The sequence below is a fragment of the Bombina bombina genome, chromosome 7 (genome assembly GCF_027579735.1).
Source record: "Bombina bombina isolate aBomBom1 chromosome 7, aBomBom1.pri, whole genome shotgun sequence".
NCBI classification, from domain to species: Eukaryota; Metazoa; Chordata; class Amphibia; order Anura; family Bombinatoridae; genus Bombina; species Bombina bombina.
This window is the reverse complement of record NC_069505.1, coordinates 578,907,884-578,933,866: the sequence shown is the minus strand read 5'-3', so window position 1 is coordinate 578,933,866 and position 25,983 is coordinate 578,907,884. Positions and strand designations below refer to the sequence as shown.

Here is a 25,983-nt window from a genome sequence, read left to right as displayed (position 1 = left end):
AACCGAAACAAATTTTTGCGATGTGCACATGTCTACTGGTGATGTCATTTATGATGTGACATCATTATCAACATACATAAGGATGTTGTGAAGAATGCACATAAGGGTAAAAAATAACTTTAACAACTTCCTAGCTACCATTTCCTGAGGTTTATGTATGTGAGTGAGAATGAACGCTTAAGGTCAAAATGAAACTTTCATAATTCAGATAGAGCATACAATTTTACCCAACTTTTCAATTTACTTCTATAATCTAATTTGCTTTGTTCTCTTAGTATCCTTTGTTGAAAAGCATACGGGAGATAGCTGGTTGCTGCACATATATGCATCTCGATTAGTTCACTCAGCTAGCTCCTAGTAGTGCATTAATGCTACTTTAACCCCTTAATGACCGGACCATTTTTCAATTTTCTTACCCTTAATGACAATGGCTATTTTTACATTTCTGCGGTGTTTGTGTTTAGCTGTAATTTTCCTCTTACTCATTTACTGTACCCACACATATTATATACCGTTTTTCTCGCCATTAAATGGACTTTCTAAAGATACCATTATTTTCATCATGTCTTATAATTTACTACAAAAAAAATAATAAAATATGAGGAAAAAATGGAAAAAAACACACTTTTTCTAACTTTGACCCCCAAAATCTGTTACACATCTACAATCACCAAAAAACACCCATGCTAAATAGTTTCTAAATTTTGTCCTGAGTTTAGAAATACCCAATGTTTACATGTTCTTAGCTTTTTTTGTAAGTTATAGGGCCATAAATACAAGTAGCACTTCGCTATTTCCAAACCACTTTTTTTCAAAATTAGCGCTAGTTACATTGGAACCCTGATATCTGTCAGGAATACCTGAATATCCCTTGACATGTATATATTTTTTGTTAGAAGACAACTTAAAGTATTGATCTAGGCCCATTTTGGTATATTTTATGCCACCATTTCACCGCCAAATGCGAGCAAATAAAAAAAAAAACTTTACATTTTTCACAATTTTAGTTTTCTCACTGAAATTATTTACAAACAGCTTGTGCTATTATAGCACAAATTGTTGTAAAAGCTTCTTTGGGATCCCCTTTGTTCAGAAATAGCAGACTTACATGGCTCTCTCTGCATCGGAGTCTTCTAAAAAGGTATTGCAGGATGCCTCCATATGGAGGCATCACTGCAATACCCTGAGAGCTGCTGGAAGCGATTGCGATCGCTTCCAGCACTCTGTTAGACAACTGACGTACCAGGTACGTCCATTATCATTAGCTTGTTAATGCATGACGTACCTGGTACGTCAGTTGTCATTAAGGGGTTAAAGGGACATTAAACATTTTGAGATAGTAATATGAAATTATAAATTGTATATATTAAAATAACTTTACAATATACTTTCATTATTTATTTTGTCCCCTTTTTGCTGTAATTCCATTCTGAAATTGTAAGATTTTCAACTCCTGTTGAAAATGAAAGTCCAGAACACTGTTATATTCCACACAGCCATTGGCTGCACACTCTAGTGACCTATTTATAACTGTCCCTAATTGGTCACAGCAGAGAAGGTAACCTAAGTTACAACATGGCAGCTCCCACTGATTTATAGACACATACGCCTAGATTTAGAGTTCTGTGTTAGCCGTCAAAACCAGCGTTAAGGGCTCCTAACGCTGGTTTTGGCCGCCCGCTGGTATTTAGAGTCAGTCAGGAAAGGGTCTAACGCTTACTTTCCAGCCGCGACTTTTCCATACCGCAGATCCCCTTACGTCAATTGCGTATCCTATCTTTTCAATGGGATCTTTCTAACGCTGGTATTTACAGTCTTGGCTGAAGTAAGCGTTAGAACTCTAACGACAAAACTCCAGCCACAGAAAAAAGTCAGGAGTTATGGGCTAACGCCGGTTCATAAAGCTCTTAACTACTGTGCTCTAAAGTACACTAACACCCATAAACTACCTATGTACCCCTAAACCGAGGTCCCCCCACATCGCCGCCACTCTAATAAATTTTTTTAACCCCTAATCTGCCGACCGCACACCGCCACAACCTACATTATCCCTATGTACCCCTAATCTGCTGCCCCTAACATCGCCAACACCTACATAATATTTATTAACCCCTAATCTGCCCCCCCAACGTCGCCGCTACCTAATTACACTTATTAACCCCTAATCTTCCGCCCGGACCTCGCCGCTACTCTAATAAATGTATTAACCCCTAAAGCTAAGTCTAACCCTAACACTAACACCCCCCTAAGTTAAATATAATTTAAATCTAACGAAATAAAATAAATCTTATTAAATAAATTAATCCTATTTAAAGCTAAATACTTACCTGTAAAATAAACCCTAATATAGCTACAATATAACGAATAATTACATTGTAGCTATTTTAGGATTTATATTTATTTTACAGGCAACTTTGTATTTATTTTAACTCGGTACAATAGCTATTAAATAGTTAATAACTATTTAATAGCTACCTAGTTAAAATAAGTACAAAATTACCTGTAAAATAAATCCTAACCTAAGTTACAATTAAACCTAACACTACACTATCAATAAATTAATTAACTAAACTATCTACAATTATCTACAATTAAATCAACTAAACTAAATTACAAAAACAAACAAACACTAAATTACAAAAAATAAAAAAAGATTACAAGAATTTTAAACTAATTACACCTACTCTAAGCCCCCTAAAAAAATAACAAAGCCCCCCAAAATAAAAAAATGCCCTACCCTATTCTAAAATAAAAAGTTAACAGCTCTATTACCTTACCAGCCCTTAAAATGGCCTTTTGCGGGGCATGCCCCAAAGAAAACAGCTCTTTTGCATTTAAAAAAAACATACAATACCCCCCCAACATTACAACCCACCACCCACATACCCCTAATCTAACCCAAACACCCCTTAAAACACTAAGCCCCTGAAGATCTCCCTATCTTATCTTCACCACGCCGGGTATCACCGATCCGTCCAGAAGAGGGTCCGAAGTCTTCATCCTATCCGGCAAGAAGAGGACATCCGGACCGGTAGACATGTTCATCCAGGCGGCATCTTCTATCTTCATCCATCAGGCGCGGAGCGGGACCATCTTGAAGCAGCCGATGCGGATCCATCCTCTTCTTCTGGCGACTCCCGACGAATGAAGGTTCCTTTAAGTGACGTCATCCAAGATGGCGTCCCTCGAATTCCGATTGGCTGAATCGGAATTAAGGTAGGAAAAATCTGATTGGCTGATTGAATCAGCCAATCAGATTGAGCTTGTATTCTATTGGCTGATCGGAACAGGCCCTTTTAAGGGCAAAAGGCCCTTTTAAGGGCTGGTAAGGTAAAAGAGCTGTTAACTTTTTATTTTAGAATAGGGTAGGGCAATTTTTTATTTTGGGGGGCTTTGTTATTTTTTTAGGGGGCTTAGAGTAGGTGTAATTAGTTTAAAATTCTTGTAATCTTTTTTTATTTTTTGTAATTTAGTGTTTTGTTTTTTTTGTAATTTAGTTTAGTTGATTTAATTGTAGATAATTGTAGATAGTTTAGTTAATTAATTTATTGATAGTGTAGTGTTAGGTTTAATTGTAACTTAGGTTAGGATTTATTTTACAGGTAATTTTGTACTTATTTTAACTAGGTAGCTATTAAATAGTTATTAACTATTTAATAGCTATTGTACCTAGTTAAAATAAATACAAAGTTGCCTGTAAAATAAATATAAATGCTAAAATAGCTACAATATAATTATTCGTTATATTGTAGCTATATTAGGGTTTATTTTACAGGTAAGTATTTAGCTTTAAATAGGATTAATTTATTTAATAAGATTTATTTTATTTCGTTAGATTTAAATCAAATTTAACTTAGGGGGTTGTTATTGTTAGGGTTTAATACATTTATTAGAGTAGCGGCGAGGTCCGGTCGGCAGATTAGGGGTTAATAAGTGTAGGTAAGGTAGCGGCGACGTTGGGGGGGCATATTAGGGGTTAATAAATATAATATAGGGGTCGGCGATGTTAGGGGCAGCAGATTAGGGGTACGTAGCTATAATGTAGGTTGCAGCGGTGTACGGAGCGGCAGATTAGGGGTTAATAATAAAATGCAGGGGACAGCGATAGCGGGGGCGGCAGATTAGGGGTTAATAAGTGTAAGGTTAGGGGTGTTTAGACTCGGGGTACATGTTAGGGTGTTAGGTGCAGACTTAGGAAGTGTTTCCCCATAGGAAACAATAGGGCTGCGTTAGGAGCTGAACGCTGCTTTTTTGCAGGTGTTAGGTTTTTTTTCAGCTCAAACTGCCCCATTGTTTCCTATGGGGATATTGTGTACGAGCACGTTTTTGAAGCTGGCCGCGTCCGTAAGCAACGCTGGTATTTAGAGTTAAAGTGGCGGAAAATGATGCTCTACGCTCCCTTTTTGGAGCCTAACGCAGCCCTTCAGAGAACTCTAAATACCAGGGTTGTTTAAAAGGTGCGGGGGGAAAAAAACACGCGTAGCTAACGCACCCCTTCTAACGCAAAACTCTAAATCTAGCCGTAAAACTTTACACTGTTTTGTCAATATTTAAACAGCTAATGAAACTATAAAAAATACATCTACAGGTTATTCTCAGACTGATCTTTTCTTCGAAGGCCTCATTCTATCTAGCATTTATTTAGGCCTAGATTTTGAGTTTGGCGGTAGCCGTGAAAACCAGCGTTGGAGGCTCCTAATGCTGGTTTTAGGCTACCGCCGGTATTTGGAGTCACTCAAAATAGGGTCTAACTCTCACTTTTCAGCCGCAACTTTTCCATACCGCAGATCCCCTTACGTCAATTGCGTATCCTATCTTTTCAATGGGATTTTTCTAACTCCGGTATTTAGAGTCGTTTCTGAAGTGAGCGTTAGACATCTAACGACAAAACTCCAGCCGCAGGAAAAAAGTCAGTAGTTAAGAGCTTTCTGGGCTAACGCCGGTTTCTAAAGCTCTTAACTACTGTACTCTAAAGTACACTAACACCCATAAACTACCTATGTACCCCTAAACCGAGGTCCCCCCACATCGCTGACACTCGAATAAATTTTTTTAACCCCTAATCTGCCGACCGCCACCTACGTTATCCTTATGTACCCCTAATCTGCTCCCCCTAACACCGCCATCTTGGATGACGTCCCTTAAAGGAACCGTCATTCTTCAGTTGGACATCGCCGGAAGAAGATGGGTCCGCGGTGGAGGTCTTCAGGATGGAGCCGGTCGTCATCGGATGAAGATAGAAGATGCCGCTTGGATCAAGATGGTTGCCGGTCCGGATCGCCTCTTCTTCCCGGATAGGATGAAGACTTTGGAGCCTCTTCTGGACCTCTTCAGCCACCGGATGATGGATCGCCAACCCCCGCTTGGGTTGGATGAAGATTTTGGAGCCAGGACGGATCAGTGATACCTGGTGAGGTGAAGACAAGGTAGGATGATCTTCAGGGGCTTAGTGTTAGGTTTATTTAAGGGGGGTTTGGGTTAGATTAGGGGTATGTGGGTGGTGGGTTGTAATGTTGGGGGGGGTATTGTATGTTTTTTTTTTTACAGGCAAAAGAGCTGAATTTCTTGGGGCATGCCCCGCAAAGGGCCCTGTTCAGGGCTGGTAAGGTAAAAGAGCTTTTAACTTTAGTAATTTAGAATAGGGTAGGGCATTTTTTATTTTGGGGGGCTTTGTTGTTTTATTAGGGGGCTTAGAGTAGGTGTAATTAGTTTAAAATTGTTGTAATATTTTTCTTATGTTTGTAAATATTTTTTAATTTTTTGTAACTTAGTTCTTTTTTATTTTTTGTACTTTAGCTAGTTTATTTAATTGTATTTATTTGAAGGAATTGTATTTAATTAATTTATTGATAGTGTAGTGTTAGGTTAATTGTAGGTAATTGTAGGTAGTTTATTTAATTAATTAATTTATTGATAGTTTAATTGTAACTTAGGTTAGTATTTATTTTTCAGGTAATTTTGTAATTATTTTAACTATTTTAGCTATTAAAAAGTTCTTAACTATTTAATAGCTATTGTACCTGGTTAAAATAATTACAAAGTTGCCTGTAAAATAAATATTAATCCTAAAATAGCTACAATGTAATTATAATTTATATTGTAGCTATATTAGGGTTTATTTTACAGGTAAGTATTTAGCTTTAAATAGGAATAATTTATTTAATAAGAGTTAATTAATTTCGTTGGATTAAAATTATATTTAATTTAGGGGGGTGTTAGTGTTAGGGTTAGACTTAGCTTTAGGGGTTAATCCATTTATTAGAATAGCGGTGAGCTCCGGTCGGCAGATTAGGGGTTAATAATTGAAGGATAACAAAGTGATGAGCTGCACCAGGGTACTTGTTGAAAAACTTTTATTGTAGGTCACAAAATCTTCTTTTCAGAAGCATCATTACACAACAATAATGGACATTGTGGTGTGTGTGTAGAAATCGCCCAAAGAGCTTCTTGCTGACGCGTTTCAGCCTGTACCGGCCGTAATCGTAGCATAATGCTCATAATCCCAATTCACCTTTAAATCCCATGTGCTAAATTGTGATTGGATAAAACCATTATCCTGGGCGGTCTCTAACATCACACCTATTGAATATACACCAATTTAAATCATTATTCATTGTCTTTTCATAAATAAAAAATAAGTAATATTGAAATTATTCATTTGCTTTAGATCAGAATTACTTGTGCTATACAGACCAATAAATGCCATTAAACTTAAAAATGTAATTTTGGCAAATTATTTCGGCTATTTTACCCAGTAAACTTTCATACTTATAGTAATGAGTTATTACTGTGCTTTTTGGTCCTTTGCTTAAATATGAGGACTTAAAAACTAGCGAACCACTACAAAAAAGAAAAGAAAAGAAAAGAAAAGAGAAGAAAAGAGCTACTCCCAAATTTAGTAACTTTCAATTTCTTATTGTTGTAAATTTCTTATTAACTTCCAAGTTATGATGTTGCCAGACTTGATCCAAATAAACAAATAGTTAAAAAATTATTCATACAATAATTTTTGTGCATATTTTCTTGAACTTTTTTATTATTTCTTAAAATCCAAACATGGATTATAGCATTCACTTTCGGAAGAAAGGGACTTCAAATACCAAACTCCAAATCTCAAACTGTGAGATACGATTAGTGAAATACATATCTATGGATTTTGGTTATGATTAATGACCCTTCTTTAACCGTGCCTTTTGAATTGTAGACCCAGGACCTTTCATTCCCAAAAATTAATTATGTCAAATTCCGAATTTAGACCTGTGGGGATTCTGGTTTTGAGTCTATGTATCCAAAAGGCTTCCCTTTTGGCTAGGAGTTTATCTCTGTCCCCACCCCTTGCCTTACATGTTACCTGCTCAATAATCGTCCACCTCATTGTATCTGTACTCTTGTCATGTTTCATTTTAAAGTGTTGCACTAATGGTGTTGTTAATTTCCCTGCTTTTATATTAGTTACATGTTCGCGTATTCTGTCCCTTGTTTCTCTAGTCGTGAGTCCTGTATATTGGACTCCGCACTGTACACAGGTCAGCAAGTAGACTACATAAGTTGCTCGACAATTCAGGCATGAAAAATGCCTAAAGCGTTCACCTGTTATTGTGCTCCGCTCTGTAACAATCCACATGCTATGCAAGATGTGTAACTGCATCTAAAAACCCCTTTAAATCTTAACCATGATGATTGATCCGGTTTTTTAATACTTATTTGTGTGGGAGCTAAAATGTTAGCTAGACTTTTTCCTTTTTTAAAAGCATACCTGCACCCCTTGGATATGATCTCACTTAGATCATCATCAGCTGATAACATCCGAAAATGTTTTCTTATTATGTTGCAGATTTTATGATATTGATTACTGTATCTTGTAATAAAGGATACACCTTCAAAGTGTTCCTTTTCTTTAGGTTTCTCTGGATTTAGAAATTGTGTCCTCATAGTTTTGGTTATCTCTGCTCTTACAATAGATACTTCCTTTCTGTTATACCCTCTTTGACACAGTCTGTCCTCTAAGTCTGAAGCCTGTATATCAAATTCCTCTTGTGTTGTACAATTACGTCTTAAACGTATAAACTGCCCCTTTGTAACTGATCGAAAAACCCTTTTAGGGTGGTTACTTCTCGCATGGAGCAGCGTATTTCCTGAAATAGGTTTTCTGAACACTTTTGTGTATACTTTGTGCTGCCTGCTCATTAGTGTTACATCCAAATAGTTGAGCTGTGTAACATTAAACTCATGTGTTAGCCTTATCCCCACTGTGTTGTTATTAAGATATTTTAGGAAGTTCTCTGCTTCCGTCTCACTCCCATCCCAGATGATCAAAAGATCATCTATGTACCTCCTGTAGTAGATAATCTTAGCTCTCCAGGATCCACTCTCTCCATAGATGTGGGACAGCTCCCACCAACCCATGAATAGGTTGGCATAGGAGGGGGCAAATTTAGCCCCCATCGCTGTCCCACATCTCTGGAGATAGTGGTCCGCCTCAAACATAAAGAAATTGTGGGTTAACAAAAACTCAGTTACTCTGAGGATGTAACTACAAAATGGGGAACTGTACTCAGTCATCCTTTTCAGGAAAAAAGCAATAGCTTCCAGACCCTTGTCATGGGGTATAGATGAGTACAGGGATGTTACATCTATTGATAGCCAACTGTATTGGCTTTGCCAGACAACTGATTCAAGTTCAATCAGAAGTTGCTTAGTGTCTCTCAAATAGCTTGGCAATTTAGAGACCATTGGCTGTAGGATGGAGTCAAGCCATTGTGACATAGGCTCTAGTATAGATCCTATGCCGCTGATAATGGGACGGCCCTTCACATCTATTAAAGACTTATGTACTTTTGGAAGGAAATTGAAAACAGGCTTGATCGGTGAATCCACTATCAAAAACTCACTTGTTTTCTCATCCACAAAGCCTGCTTCCATTCCATCATCAATCAAATGCAACAATTCACGTTTGAATCTTGCAGTAGGATCTTGCGACAGTAGGGTATACTGGAGTGGGTCCGATAGTTGTCGTGATGCTTCTTGGACAAAGAAGCTTCTGTCCATGACAACCACGGACCCACCCTTGTCCGCTGATCTTATCACCAAACTGGTATCTCTTTTGAGATCATTTAGTGCTGAAAATTCACTTTTGTTTAAATTTGTATGTTCATTCTGTCTGGCAACATATGCTAAATTTGTGAGGTCTCTCTCCACTCTTTTCTGAAATTGTTCCAGAATACTTCCCCTTATGTGTAAGGGATAGAATTTCGAGGCACTCGAAAACTGTGGGCCAGTCGATACTTTATTTGTATCCATATACATCTCCTTGTTGTCACTCTCACAGTATACATTTTCAAGTGTCTCCAAATCACATACCTCTTGAAAGGATAACATAGTGTTAAACTGGGACACCTTTTCAGTTTTGTTTTGACTATTCCCCATATCTCCTTTAGCAAAATATTTCTTTACTGTGAGATTTCTGATCAATCTGTTCACGTCCACTAAGGTTTGAAATAAATTAAATGTGTCAGCTGGCACAAAACTTAAGCCATAGTTTAAGACCTCAGTCTCAATGGCACTTAGTGGATGTGAAGACAGATTGATTACAGAATTTATTGATACTTGGTTTTTGATCTGCCTCTCCTGGGAGGTTGGCGCTGTTGTAGTGGATTCTCTTTTAGAATCCCTTTGCCTTTTGTAGCGCCCCCCCCCCCCTTCGAATCCTTCTGGGACCTTTGAAAAAAACCTGTGCTACTTCTGATCTTTCCTCCTCCCTATAATTTATAGGACTTGCTTCATTTGCATAATTTTGCTGATACTTAGTGGTACTACTCTCTGTATTACCCTTGGCTATGTGGGCTACTGATTGCTCTGAATTATAGACAATGACCCTATCACTGGCTCTGTCCTCTTCTTCTCCTGACGTGGAACAGTCCCCCGAGGACTCAGCCTCACTTTCATTAAAGGTAACTTTCTTAGATTTAAAAGCTTGTTTGTTTTGTTTTCTACCTGATTTTTTACCTTTGGGGAACCTTTTTTGATCATTCTCCCTTCTATAGCTTGTTCTAAGTTTTCTGTTCCAGATATAAATTTTGTTATTTTCATAATCACTCAGATCCCTTAAATATTTATCGTGTTTAATTTCCATAATCAATGCTTTAGATTCTGCTAATGTAACCTGCAGAATTGAGTCAAATTTCTTAAATTGTAACTCTTTGCTACGCACATTTAACTCTATTTGCAAAACATCAATTTCTTTTGAAACAGTAACTAATAGCTTGGATTTGAATTCTATCAACATTCCCATCAATTTTAATGAACAATCTGAAAGCACCCCATTTCAAAATCTTATAAATTCTTCATCTTCTACTACAAAGGTGGGAAATTTATTGACCCTTAGGCCTCTGGGTATCATGCCCTGATTCAAATATTTTTGCAAAGTCCAAATGTCCCATTTGAGTCTTATTTCTTTTTCTAGGAGAGACTCCATATGTTCAAACAGTTTGCTTAATGTGTAAGTGGAAAAATCAGAGGAAAATACATTCTCAATCTCTAACGTGTTCTCCACACGTTCATCTGACCTCCGCAATGAATAAAATTGTATTACTTCAATGTCCCTTGAATCTTGCTCCATGTTGTGATACTTGTGACTTGTGCCGCTAGGCCAGAGACGTTATTTAGTGCTCAACCACTAATCGCAGGAAACACTGCTAAATGTACAACAGTCAATGTCTGTGTGAGCACCTATTTAAACGCCCAGTCAATTTGGTGATTGTGATGTAAACCCAAACTTGTAATACCAAGATGTGGTTGTCTCGATAAATTGACTCACCCCTGGCTGTAGACAGTGACTCAGTTGTTTCTTCCTTCCGCTACTTGCAGAGTCTGGCCCGTCCTAAGAGAGCTGGCTTAATCTCCGGGGTAATGGGTATGCATCCAGCAGAGCCCCTTTCTTTTTGCCTCCGGCTCGTGATCCGCTCTCCTCCTGGGTCCCGCTCCACTCGCGGTAACTTGGCGTCTGACGTCACTGGATACTTCCTTCACAGCCGTTCAATCAACTGTTAGAATCGTGTGGTGGGCACTGGCTGAATCAATCATAGTGACAGCGGATACAAGCTACCTCTGTGCAGGCTCCGTTTCAAAGAGTTCAGGATAACAAAGTGATGAGCTGCACCAGGGTACTTGTTGAAAAACTTTTATTGTAGGTCACAAAATCTTCTTTTCAGAAGCATCATTACACAACAATAATGGACATTGTGGTGTGTGTGTAGAAATCGCCCAAAGAGCTTCTTGCTGACGCGTTTCAGCCTGTACCGGCCGTAATCGTAGCATAATGCTCATAATCCCAATTCACCTTTAAATCCCATGTGCTAAATTGTGATTGGATAAAACCATTATCCTGGGCGGTCTCTAACATCACACCTATTGAATATACACCAATTTAAATCGTTATTCATTGTCTTTTCATAAACAAAAAATAAGTAATATTCCTGCGATTAGTGGTTGAGCACTAAATAACGTCTCTGGCCTAGCGGCACAAGTCACAAGTATCACAACATGGAGCAAGATTCAAGGGACATTGAAGTAATACAATTTTATTCATTGCGGAGGTCAGATGAACGTGTGGAGAACACGTTAGAGATTGAGAATGTATTTTCCTCTGATTTTTCCACTTACACATTAAGCAAACTGTTTGAACATATGGAGTCTCTCCTAGAAAAATAAATAAGACTCAAATGGGACATTTGGACTTTGCAAAAATATTTGAATCAGGGCATGATACCCAGAGGCCTAAGGGTCAATAAATTTCCCACCTTTGTAGTAGAAGATGAAGAATTTATAAGATTTTGAAATGGGGTGCTTTCAGATTGTTCATTAAAATTGATGGGAATGTTGATAGAATTCAAATCCAAGCTATTAGTTACTGTTTCAAAAGAAATTGATGTTTTGCAAATAGAGTTAAATGTGCGTAGCAAAGAGTTACAATTTAAGAAATTTGACTCAATTCTGCAGGTTACATTAGCAGAATCTAAAGCATTGATTATGGAAATTAAACACGATAAATATTTAAGGGATCTGAGTGATTATGAAAATAACAAAATTTATATCTGGAACAGAAAACTTAGAACAAGCTATAGAAGGGAGAATGATCAAAAAAGGTTCCCCAAAGGTAAAAAATCAGGTAGAAAACAAAACAAACAAGCTTTTAAATCTAAGAAAGTTACCTTTAATGAAAGTGAGGCTGAGTCCTCGGGGGACTGTTCCACGTCAGGAGAAGAAGAGGACAGAGCCAGTGATAGGGTCATTGTCTATAATTCAGAGCAATCAGTAGCCCACATAGCCAAGGGTAATACAGAGAGTAGTACCACTAAGTATCAGCAAAATTATGCAAATGAAGCAAGTCCTATAAATTATAGGGAGGAGGAAAGATCAGAAGTAGCACAGGTTTTTTCAAAGGTCCCAGAAGGATTCGAAGGGGGGGGGGCGCTACAAAAGGCAAAGGGATTCTAAAAGAGAATCCACTACAACAGCGCCAACCTCCCAGGAGAGGCAGATCAAAAACCAAGTATCAATAAATTCTGTAATCAATCTGTCTTCACGTCCACTAAGTGCCATTGAGACTGAGGTCTTAAACTATGGCTTAAGTTTTGTGCCAGCTGACACATTTAATTTATTTCAAACCTTAGTGGACGTGAACAGATTGATCAGAAATCTCACAGTAAAGAAATATTTTGCTAAAGGAGATATGGGGAATAGTCAAAACAAAACTGAAAAGGTGTCCCAGTTTAACACTATGTTATCCTTTCAAGAGGTATGTGATTTGGAGACACTTGAAAATTTATACTGTGAGAGTGACAACAAGGAGATGTATATGGATACAAATAAAGTATCGACTGGCCCACAGTTTTCGAGTGCCTCGAAATTCTATCCCTTACACATAAGGGGAAGTATTCTGGAACAATTTCAGAAAAGAGTGGAGAGAGACCTCACAAATTTAGCATATGTTGCCAGACAGAATGAACATACAAATTTAAACAAAAGTGAATTTTCAGCACTAAATGATCTCAAAAGAGATACCAGTTTGGTGATAAGATCAGCGGACAAGGGTGGGTCCGTGGTTGTCATGGACAGAAGCTTCTTTGTCCAAGAAGCATCACGACAACTATCGGACCCACTCCAGTATACCCTACTGTCGCAAGATCCTACTGCAAGATTCAAACGTGAATTGTTGCATTTGATTGATGATGGAATGGAAGCAGGCTTTGTGGATGAGAAAACAAGTGAGTTTTTGATAGTGGATTCACCGATCAAGCCTGTTTTCAATTTCCTTCCAAAAGTACATAAGTCTTTAATAGATGTGAAGGGCCGTCCCATTATCAGCGGCATAGGATCTATACTAGAGCCTATGTCACAATGGCTTGACTCCATCCTACAGCCAATGGTCTCTAAATTGCCAAGCTATTTGAGAGACACTAAGCAACTTCTGATTGAACTTGAATCAGTTGTCTGGCAAAGCCAATACAGTTGGCTATCAATAGATGTAACATCCCTGTACTCATCTATACCCCATGACAAGGGTCTGGAAGCTATTGCTTTTTTCCTGAAAAGGATGACTGAGTACAGTTCCCCATTTTGTAGTTACATCCTCAGAGTAACTGAGTTTTTGTTAACCCACAATTTCTTTATGTTTGAGGCGGACCACTATCTCCAGAGATGTGGGACAGCGATGGGGGCTAAATTTGCCCCCTCCTATGCCAACCTATTCATGGGTTGGTGGGAGCTGTCCCACATCTATGGAGAGAGTGGATCCTGGAGAGCTAAGATTATCTACTACAGGAGGTACATAGATGATCTTTTGATCATCTGGGATGGGAGTGAGACGGAAGCAGAGAACTTCCTAAAATATCTTAATAACAACACAGTGGGGATAAGGCTAACACATGAGTTTAATGTTACACAGCTCAACTATTTGGATGTAACACTAATGAGCAGGCAGCACAAAGTATACACAAAAGTGTTCAGAAAACCTATTTCAGGAAATACGCTGCTCCATGCGAGAAGTAACCACCCTAAAAGGGTTTTTCGATCAGTTACAAAGGGGCAGTTTATACGTTTAAGACGTAATTGTACAACACAAGAGGAATTTGATATACAGGCTTCAGACTTAGAGGACAGACTGTGTCAAAGAGGGTATAACAGAAAGGAAGTATCTATTGTAAGAGCAGAGATAACCAAAACTATGAGGACACAATTTCTAAATCCAGAGAAACCTAAAGAAAAGGAACACTTTGAAGGTGTATCCTTTATTACAAGATACAGTAATCAATATCATAAAATCTGCAACATAATAAGAAAACATTTTCGGATGTTATCAGCTGATGATGATCTAAGTGAGATCATATCCAAGGGGTGCAGGTATGCTTTTAAAAAAGGAAAAAGTCTAGCTAACATTTTAGCTCCCACACAAATAAGTATTAAAAAACCGGATCAATCATCATGGTTAAGATTTAAAGGGGTTTTTAGATGCAGTTACACATCTTGCATAGCATGTGGATTGTTACAGAGCGGGGAAGGTTTCTCCAGCACAATAACAGGTGAACGCTTTAGGCATTTTTCATGCCTGAATTGTCGAGCAACTTATGTAGTCTACTTGCTGACCTGTGTACAGTGCGGAGTCCAATATACAGGACTAACGACTAGAGAAACAAGGGACAGAATACGCGAACATGTAACTAATATAAAAGCAGGGAAATTAACAACACCATTAGTGCAACACTTTAAAATGAAACATGACAAGAGTACAGATACAATGAGGTGGACGATTATTGAGCAGGTAACATGTAAGGCAAGGGGTGGGGACAGAGATAAACTCCTAGCCAAAAGGGAAGCCTTTTGGATACTTGCAGGCCCATTTATCAAGCTCCGTACGGAGCTTGAAGGGCCGTGTTTCTGGCGAGTCTTCAGACTCGCCAGAAACACAAGTTATGAAGCAGCGGTCTAAAGACCGCTGCTCCATAACCCTGTCCTCCTGCTCTGAACAGGCGGACAGGAATCGCCGGACATCAACCCGATCGAATACGATCGGGTTGATTGACAGCTCCCTGCTGGCTGCCGATTGGCCGCGAGTCAGCAGGGGGCGGCGTTGCACCAGCAGCTCTTGTGAGCTGCTGGTGCAATGTTAAATGCGGAGAGCGTATTGCTCTCCGCATTTAGCGAGGTCTTGCGGACCTGATCCGCAGTGTCGGATCAGGTCCGCAAGCCCTTTGATAAATGGGCCTGATAGACTCAAAACCAGAATCCCCACAGGTCTAAATTCGGAATTTGACATAATTAATTTTTGGGAATGAAAGGTCCTGGGTCTACAATTCAAAAGGCACGGTTAAAGAAGGGTCATTAATCATAACCAAAATCCATAGATATGTATTTCACTAATCGTATCTCACAGTTTGAGATTTGGAGTTTGGTATTTGAAGTCCCTTTCTTCCGAAAGTGAATGCTATAATCCATGTTTGGATTTTAAGAAATAATAAAAAAGTTCAAGAAAATATGCACAAAAATTATTGTATGAATAATTTTTTAACTATTTGTTTATTTGGATCAAGTCTGGCAACATCATAACTTGGAAGTTAATAAGAAATTTACAACAATAAGAAATTGAAAGTTACTAAATTTGGGAGTAGCTCTTTTCTTCTCTTTTCTTTTCTTTTCTTTTCTTTTTTGTAGTGGTTCGCTAGTTTTTAAGTCCTCATATTTAAGCAAAGGACCAAAAAGCACAGTAATAACTCATTACTATAAGTATGAAAGTTTACTGGGTAAAATAGCCGAAATAATTTGCCAAAATTACATTTTGAAGTTTAATGGCATTTATTGGTCTGTATAGCACAAGTAATTCTGATCTAAAGCAAATGAATAATTTCAATATTACTTATTTTTTGTTTATGAAAAGACAATGAATAACGATTTAAATTGGTGTATATTCAATAGGTGTGATGTTAGAGACCGCCCAGGATAATGGTTTTATCCAATCACAATTTAGCACATGGGATTTAAAGGTGAATTGGGATTATGAGCATTATGCTACGATTACGGCCGGTACAGGCTGAAACGCGTCAGCAAGAAGCTCTTTGGGCGATTTCTACACACACACCACAATGTCCATTATTGTTGTGTAATGATGCTTCTGAAAAGAAGATTTTGTGACCTACAATAAAAGTTTTTCAACAAGTACCCTGGTGCAGCTCATCACTTTGTTATCCTGAACTCTTTGAAACGGAGCCTGCACAGAGGTAGCTTGTATCCGCTGTCACTATGATTGATTCAGCCAGCGCCCACCACACGATTCTAACAGTTGATTGAACGGCTGTGAAGGAAGTATCCAGTGACGTCAGACGCCAAGTTACCGCGAGTGGAGCGGGACCCAGGAGGAGAGCGGATCACGAGCCGGAGGCAAAAAGAAAGGGGCTCTGCTGGATGCATAACCATTACCCCGGAGATTAAGCCAGCTCTCTTAGGACGGGCCAGACTCTGCAAGTAGCGGAAGGAAGAAACAACTGAGTCACTGTCTACAGCCAGGGGTGAGTCAATTTATCGAGACAACCACATCTTGGTATTACAAGTTTGGGTTTACATCACAATCACCAAATTGACTGGGCGTTTAAATAGGTGCTCACACAGACATTGACTGTTGTTAATAATTGAAGTTAGGTGTCGGCGATGTTAGGGAGGGCAGATTAGGGGTTAATACTATTTATTATAGGGTTAGTGAGGCGGATTAGGGGTTAATAACTTTATTATAATAGCGGTGCGGTCCGCTCGGCATATTAGGGGTTAATAAGTGTAGGCAGGTGGAGGCGACGTTGAGGGGGGCAGATTAGGGGTTAATAAATATAATATAGGGGTCGGCGATGTTAGGGCAGCAGATTAGGGGTACATAGGGATAATGTAAGTAGCGGCGGTTTACGGAGCGGCAGATTAGGGGTTAAAAATAAAATGCAGGTGTCAGCGATAGCGGGGGCGGCAGAATAGGGGGTAATAAGTGTAAGGTTAGGGGTGTTTAGACTCGGGGTACATGTTAGAGTGTTAGGTGCAGACGTAGGAAGTGTTTCCGCATAGCAAACAATGGGGCTGCGTTAAGAGCTGAACTTGGCTTTTTTGCAGGTGTTAGGTTTTTTTTCAGCTCAAACAGCCCCATTGTTTCCTATGGGGGAATCGTGCACGAGCACGTTTTTGAGGCTGGCCGCGTCCGTAAGCTGCGTTAAAAATGCTCTACGCTCCTTTTTTGGAGCCTAACGCAGCCTTTATGTGGACTCTCAATACCAGAGTTATTTTTATGGTGTGGCCAGAAAAAAGCCGGCGTTAGTTTTTCGGGTCGTTACCGACAAAACTCCAAATCTAGCCGTTAGTGTTTAATGTCCCTTTAACAAAGGATACAAAGTGAGTGAAACAAATTTGATAATAGAAGTAAATTTGAAACTTGTTTAAAATTGTATGTTCTAAATGAATCGTGAAAGAACAATTTGTTTCTATGTCCCTTTAAAGACGCACTTCTGCTAGTATATTGCACACGACTCACTTCAGCTCCTGGAGTATACAGTTAGGTTCGGTTAATCCATCACAGAGAAGTCTCAATCCTGCGTCTTCCAAATCATTATTTCCGAGGTCCAGACTGAGCAGAGATTTATTTTTAACGATAACGGAATTAAAATACTCACAGGAACTTGAAGTCAGATCACAATTATATAACCTAGAGAAATGGGAGAAATCCGTAATTATTCATCAGGAAAAATATATTTGAGTTTTTACTTAAAGTGATATGAAACCCAAAATTTGTCTTTCAAGTTTATGATAGAGCATACAATTTAAAAAAAAAAATCCAATTTACTTAAAGCGACACTCGAGTTAAAATAAACTTTTACGATTCAGAAAGAGCGGCAGTTTTAAAACACTTTACAATTTACTTCCATTATCATATTTTGCACAGTCTTTTTATATTCACACTTCCTGGTGAACAAGCTCCTACTGAGCATGTGCAGAAGCTCACAGGGTATACGTATACTAGTCTGTGATTGGCTGATGTCTGTCACTTGATACAGGGGTCGGAAAATGGGAGAAAAATAAATTTGTCATAAAAAAATCTACTGCGCATTTGAAATTCAGAGTAGAAATTAAATCATTGTCTTTTTATTATGCACTTGTTAATTATGCATCAAGTGGTCCTTTAAATTTACAAATTTGCTTAATTTCTTTGGCATTCTTTGTTGAATACAATGTGTGAACCAATGATAAGAGGCTTATATGTGCCGTCGCCAATCAGCAGCTAGCTCCCCCAAGTGCAAGCGGCCTCTTCCTTTCTCTCTCTCTCTCTCTCTCTCTCTCTCATACACACACACACAAAGACACACACATACATACACACACACACATACACACACATACACACACACACAAAGACACACATACATACACACACACACACACACAAAGACACACACACACACACAAAGACACACACATAAATACACACACACACACATACACACACACATACACACACACACAAAGACACACACACACATACATACACACACACATACATACACACACACACATACACACACAAAGACACACATACATACACACACACACACAAAGACACACACACACACACACATACACTCTCTCACACACTAACACACGCACACAATCTCTCTCACTCTTTTTATCTATCTATTTATCTATCTATCTCTCTATCTATCCGTCTGCCTGTCTGTAGCACCAAATACTTTATGTACTCAAATGGCTATAAAAATTAAGACCTAGATTATAAGTGTTGCGGTAGGGCTATACCACTGAAAAATTGGCCTTTGCAAGTGGAATATTCACCTCACCCGTATTACAAGTCGCGGCAGTACGGCTATACCACAAAGATCCATTTCACTTTTGAGTGTTGAATTTTCAGGTCGCCTGTATTACAAGTTGTGCGGTCAGGCTATTCCACTAGCGTTATAGCTTATACTGCCACAATCCATTCCACTATAAAAGACCAGAAGTTATGGATTTATCGAAACAATAATGTTTCACAAAACTCATAACAAAAATGTTACAAAACATCCGCCGCCCACCCACATTGCCAACACTAAATTAAAGTATTAACCCCCCCCCCACATGGCTACTACTAAAATAAACCTATTAACCACTAAACCGCTGACCCCCCACATCGGAAACACTAAACCAAACCTATTAACCCCTAAACCGTTGACCCCCCACATCACATACTAAACTAAACCTATTAACTCCTAAACCGCCGACCCCCACATTTCAAATACTAAACTAAACCTATTAACCCCTAAACCTAACACCCGCTAACTTCAAATTAAAGTTACAATATAACTACCTTAAAATAAATAAAAACTTACCTGTGAAATAAAAAAAAACTAAGCTTAAATTATAAATAAACCTAACATTACTATAATAAATAGTAAGAGATACCAAAAATAAAAAATCTAAATTACAGAATTAAAAAATCCTAACACTACGAAAAACCCAAAAATCGAACATTACAAAAAATAACAAATGAAATTATCCAAAATAAAATACCCCTATAAAAACAAAAAAGCCTCCCCCAAAAATAAAAAAACCCTAATCTAACACTAAACTACCAATAGCCCTTTAAAGGGCCTTTTGTAGGGCATTGCCTTGAAGCAATCAGCTCTTTTTAGATAAGTAATAACAAAGTCCACTTTAACAATACAACCCCCCACTTACCCAACCCCTTAAAATAAAAAAGACCTAACTAAAAAAATCCTAAAATACCCATTGCCCCTAAAGCTTTGCTGCCTATTAAAAAATAAAAAAGTACCTTGCATTCCTATTGGCTGAACATTTCAAATCAGCCAATAGGATGAGAGCTGCTTAAATCCTATTGGCTGTTTAAATCATCCAATAGGATTTAAGCAGCTCTCATCTCTTTTTTTATTTTTTAATTGGCAGCAAAAGCGCTGATTGCCCTTTTAAGGGCAATGCCCATACAAATGGATATTCTAGGATTTTTTAAGTTAGGTCTTTTTTATTTTTGGGGGGTTGTAATTGTTAGGGGGGACTCCAAAAAGAGCTTATTTCTTTAGGACAACAACCTACAAAAGTGAAATGACCCTTTTAAGGGCTATTGGTAGTTTAGTGATAGATTAGGGTTTTTTAATTTTGGGGTGGCTTTTTGTTTTAATAGGGGTATTAGATTAGGTTTAATTTTTTTATTTTGGATAATTTCGTTTATTATTTTTTGTAATCTTAGATTTTTTTTATTTTTCGTAGTTTTAGAGTTTGTTATTTTTTAAAATGTTAGTTTTTGGGGTTTTTTCCGTAGTGTTAATTTTGTAATATAGGTTTTTTATTTTTGGTATCTTTTATTTTTTTTAAATAGTATACACACACATACACTTGTACACATACACATACACACGCATACACTTGTACACATACACATAAACACACATATACTTGTAAACACACACACACATACACTTGTACACAGACACATACAGTCGTACACACACATACACTTGTAAACACACACACACACACTTATAAACACACACACTTGTAAACACATACACTTGCACACACACATACACTTGTAAACACACACACACATACATTTGTAAACACACACACACACATACACTTGTACACAGACACATACAGTCGTACATACAGATATACACTTGTAAACACACACACACATACACTTATAAACACACACACTTGTAAACACACACACACATACACTTTCACACACATACACGTGTACAGACACACACACATACTCTAGCACACACTCACACATACACTTGTACAGACACACACACATACACTTGTACAGATACACACATATACTTGTACACACATACACTTGTACAGATACACACATATACTTGTACACATACATACACACATACACTTGTAAACACACACACATACACTTGCACACACACACATACACTTGTACAGACACACACACATACTCGCACACACTCACACACATACACTTGAACAGACACACACACATACACTTGTACAGATACACACATATACTTGTACACACACATACACTTGTACAGAAACACACACATACTCTTGCACACACTCACACATACCCTTGTACAGACACACACACATACACTTGTACAGATACCCACATATACTTGTACACACACATACACTTGTACACATACATACACACATACACTTGTACACACACATACACTTGTACACATACACACACACACACTTGTAAACACACACACATACACTTGTACACACACACACTTGTACACATACATACACACATACACTTGTACACACACACACTTGTACACACACACACACATATACTTGTACACACACACATACACTTGTACACACACATATACTTGCACACACACTTGTACACACACACACACTTGTACACACACACACACACACACACATATACTTGCACACACAAATACATACACTTGTACACACACATACACTTGTACACATACCTGTACATACACACACATACACTTGCACATACACACACACACACATACACTTGTACGCACACACTTGTACAGATACACACACATATACTTGTACACACACATACACTTGTATACAAAAACACATATACTTGTACACACACATACACTTGTACACACACACATATACACTTGTACACATACATATACACACACATACACTTGTACACATACACTTGTACACACACATATACTTGTACACACACACACCTACTTGTAAACACACACACACTTGTACAGATACACACACATATACTTGTACACAAAAACACATACACTTGTACACATACATATACACACACATACACTTGTACACACACATACACTTGTACACACACATACACTTGTACACACACACATACACTTGTGCACACACGCGCACACACATATACACTTGTGCACACACACACACATACACTTGTGCACACACACATATAATTGTGTACACACACATACACACATATACTTGTGCAAACACACACAAATACACTTGTACACAAACACACACATACACTTGTAGACACACACACACACACACATATACTTGTACAAACGCACACACATACACTTGTGCACACACACACACACACATACCCTTGTGCACACACACATATACTTGTGTACACACACATACACTTGTGCACACACACACATATACTTCTGCACACACACACATATACTTGTGCAAACACACACACATACACTTGTGCACACACACACACACATACACTTGTACACAAACACACACATACACTTGTACACACACATATACTTGTGCAAACACATACATATACACTTGTGCACACACACACACACACACATACCCTTGTGCACACACACACACATATACTTGTGTACACACACATACACTTGTGCATACACACACACATACACTTCTGCACACACACACATATACTTGTGCAAACACACACACATACACTTGTGCAAACACACACACATACACTTGTGCACACACACACACACATATATACACTTGTGCACACACACATATACCTCTACATACACAACATCTTACCCTAGTTTACAAAACCCATTTACTCTGTCTACCCCTCCTACCTCAGGTGTCGCAGGGTACAGTTTGGATGTGTCAGTCCATCATGAAGAAACTTTACTCCCACATCATCCAATGAATTGTTACACAAATCCAATGTGATCAGAGAATTATTTGTAACACAAACAGAGCTGATATCCTTACAGCTTATTGCACTCAGTTTACAGTTACTTAACCTATATGAGACAAATAAAATGCATAATGCCAGATTATTTCTTATTCAGCATTTACAGCTTCAGTCAGAAAAACACTTAAAAAAGTGCAACAATATGTATATTTGTTCCTTTGATATAGTATGTGGGGGGGGGGGGGATTAAGTTAAAGGAACAGTAAACAAAAAATATACTGTTATGATTTAGATAGACCATTTACTTTAAAGGGACGTGAAACCCAAAAATGTTCTTTCATGATTCAGTTAGAGAGTACAATTTAAAACAGCATTCCAATTTACTTCTATTATCTTATTTGCTTCATTCTTTAGATATCTTTTGTTGAAGAAATAGAAATGCACATGGGTGAGCTGATAACAAGAGGCATCTATGTGCAGCCACCAATCAGCAGCGACTGAGCCTATCTAGATATGCTTTTCAACCAAGGCTATCAGGAGAATGAAGCAAATTAGATAACAGAAGTAAATTGGAAAGTTGTTTATAACTGTATTCTCTATCTGAATCATGAAGAAAAAAAAACATGTGTTTCATATCCCTTTAAATAACTTTCCAATTTACTTTGGTAATAAAATTTGCTTTTTTCCATCTACATCAGAAATGGCTCATTGGAAGCCATTAAAGGGACAGTAAGCACCATGAGATTTTTATATAAAATGTTTAGTTATGCATAATAAAAGAACTTTAAATATACTTGATTTATTTTGCCCTATTTTCATGCAATTTAGCATTTAAAAGCGCCCTGCTGATTTATCAAAACTAACCCTGCTACACCTTTCCCTAATTGGCTTTAGCTGATAACAGCTGCAAAACAATATTGTCAGGGTATTGCTGAGCGGCATTGGATAAACTATATATGTGTCACATAAATTAATATTTCATTTGAGCTAACATCTACTTTGATATGAATTGATTTGGCTGGAGCATTTGTAAATGACTGAGAAGGGTGACACAGACCCCCCCCCCCTTACTGATTAAGATAAACTACATAGAAATAAACTATGTTTACTCAGACCTCCTGCTGTTCAGATGTCCACTAACCAGGACTTCTAAAGAGAACATTTGATCCCCAACTAGAAAGTATAAACTTCAAAAGAGCTTGTGTTCTATGATCTATATCAGGTTAAAAGTTAATTTAAATTGACAAGATAAACGTGTTACCTAGAGATCCCCTGTGGACAGCAGACACAGGTCTAGCTGAATCTCAGGGGATGTAGTAATTAGCACAGGCATACTGATAAACAAATGATTAATCACTGGGCCTCCTCGAACCTTCTCAATACACAGATACGCAGACTTGATGGCATGGGTGAAAGTGAAAGCATCAAAATTGAGATTTTAAAGTACAACTTGTGTCTGGTTTTCAAATATTTCATTTATACTCAGATTGTATTTTTAATATAACTAATATATATATATTTATGGATCTGGGGGATGTGTCTCATGCTTATATAATATATTAAATATGAAGTGAAGTGAATATGTATCTGTATTGAATTAAAAATGTTTGACTGTATTTCAAAAACATAATTTATGCTTACCTGATAAATTTATTTCTCTTGTAGTGTATCCAGTCCATGGATCATCCATTACTTGTGGGATATATTCCCTTCCCAACAGAAAGTTGCAAGAGGATCACCCACAGCAAAGCTGCTATATAGCTCCTCCCCTCACATGTCATATCCAGTCATTCGACCGAAACAAGACGAGAAAGGAGAAACCATAGGGTGCAGTGGTGACTGTAGTTTAATTAAAAATTTAGACCTGCCTTAAAAGGACAGGGCGGGCCGTGGACTGGATACACTACAAGAGAAATAAATTTATCAGGTAAGCATAAATTATGTTTTCTCTTGTTAAGTGTATCCAGTCCACGGATCATCCATTACTTGTGGGATACCAATACCAAAGCTTAAGTACACGGATGATGGGAGGGACAAGGCAGGAACTTAAACGGAAGGAACCACTGCCTGTAGAACCTTGCTCCCAAAAACAGCCTCCGAAGAAGCAAAAGTGTCAAATTTGTAAAATTTTGAAAAAGTGTGAAGCGAAGACCAAGTTGCAGCCTTGCAAATCTGTTCAACAGAGGCCTCATTTTTAAAGGCCCAGGTGGAAGCCACAGCTCTAGTAGAATGAGCTGTAATCCTTTCAGGGGGCTGCTGTCCAGCAGTCTCATAGGCTAAGCGTATTATGCTTCTAAGCCAAAAGGAGAGAGAAGTTGCCGAAGCCTTTTGACCTCTCCTCTGCCCAGAGTAAACAACAAACAGGGCAGATGTTTGACGAAAATCTTTAGTTGCCTGTAAGTAGAACTTCAATGCACGGACTACGTCCAGATTATGTAAAAGACGTTCCTTCTTTGAAGAAGGATTAGGGCACAATGATGGGACAACAATCTCTTGATTGATATTCCTGTTAGAAACCACCTAGGTAAAAACCCAGGTTTAGTACGCAGAACTACCTTGTCTGAATGGAAAATCAGATAAGGAGAATCACAATGTAAGGCAGATAACTCCGAGACTCTTCGAGCTGAGGAAATAGCCATCAAAAACAGAACTTTCCAAGATAAAAGTTTAATATCAATGGAATGAAGGGGTTCAAACGGAACTCCTTGAAGAACTTTAAGAACCAAGTTTAAGCTCCACGGAGGAGCAACAGTTTTAAACACAGGCTTAATCCTAGCCAAAGCCTGACAAAAAGCCTGGACGTCTGGAACTTCTGCCAGACGCTTGTGCAAAAGAATAGACAGAGCAGAGATCTGTCCCTTTAACGAACTAGCTGATAAGCCTTTTTCCAAACCCTCTTGGAGAAAGGACAATATCCTAGGAATCCTAACCTTACTCCATGAGTAACTCTTGGATTCGCACCAATACAGGTATTTACGCCATATCTTATGGTAGATTTTCCTGGTAACAGGCTTTCGTGCCTGTATTAAGGTATCAATAACTGACTCGGAGAAGCAACGCTTTGATAGGATCAAGCGTTCAATCTCCATGCAGTCAGTCTCAGAGAAATTAGATTTGGATGATTGAAAGGACTTTGTATTAGCAGGTCTTGCCTCAGAGGTAGAGTCCATGGTGGACAGGGCGACATGTTCACTAGGTCTGCATACCAGGTCCTGCGTGGCCACGCAGGAGCTATCATAATCACCGATGCTCTCTCCTGCTTGATCTTGGCAATCAGTCGA

The 25,983-nt window shown here is 38.3% G+C and overlaps 1 protein-coding gene across 2 annotated transcripts in view; it reads right to left on the bottom strand.

Annotated features, from left to right (window-relative positions):
- The window catches only part of NLRP12 (NLR family pyrin domain containing 12), a 183,120-nt gene that overhangs the window by 52,356 nt on the left and 104,781 nt on the right, over positions 1-25,983 (bottom strand). For both annotated transcript variants that reach the window (XM_053722015.1, XM_053722017.1), the window contains exons 7-8: positions 22,641-22,811; positions 17,558-17,728 (exon numbers count right to left, since the gene is read on the bottom strand). In XM_053722015.1, the coding sequence (XP_053577990.1) occupies positions 17,558-17,728; positions 22,641-22,811 (342 nt within the window). The remainder of the gene's footprint in view (positions 1-17,557; positions 17,729-22,640; positions 22,812-25,983) is intronic.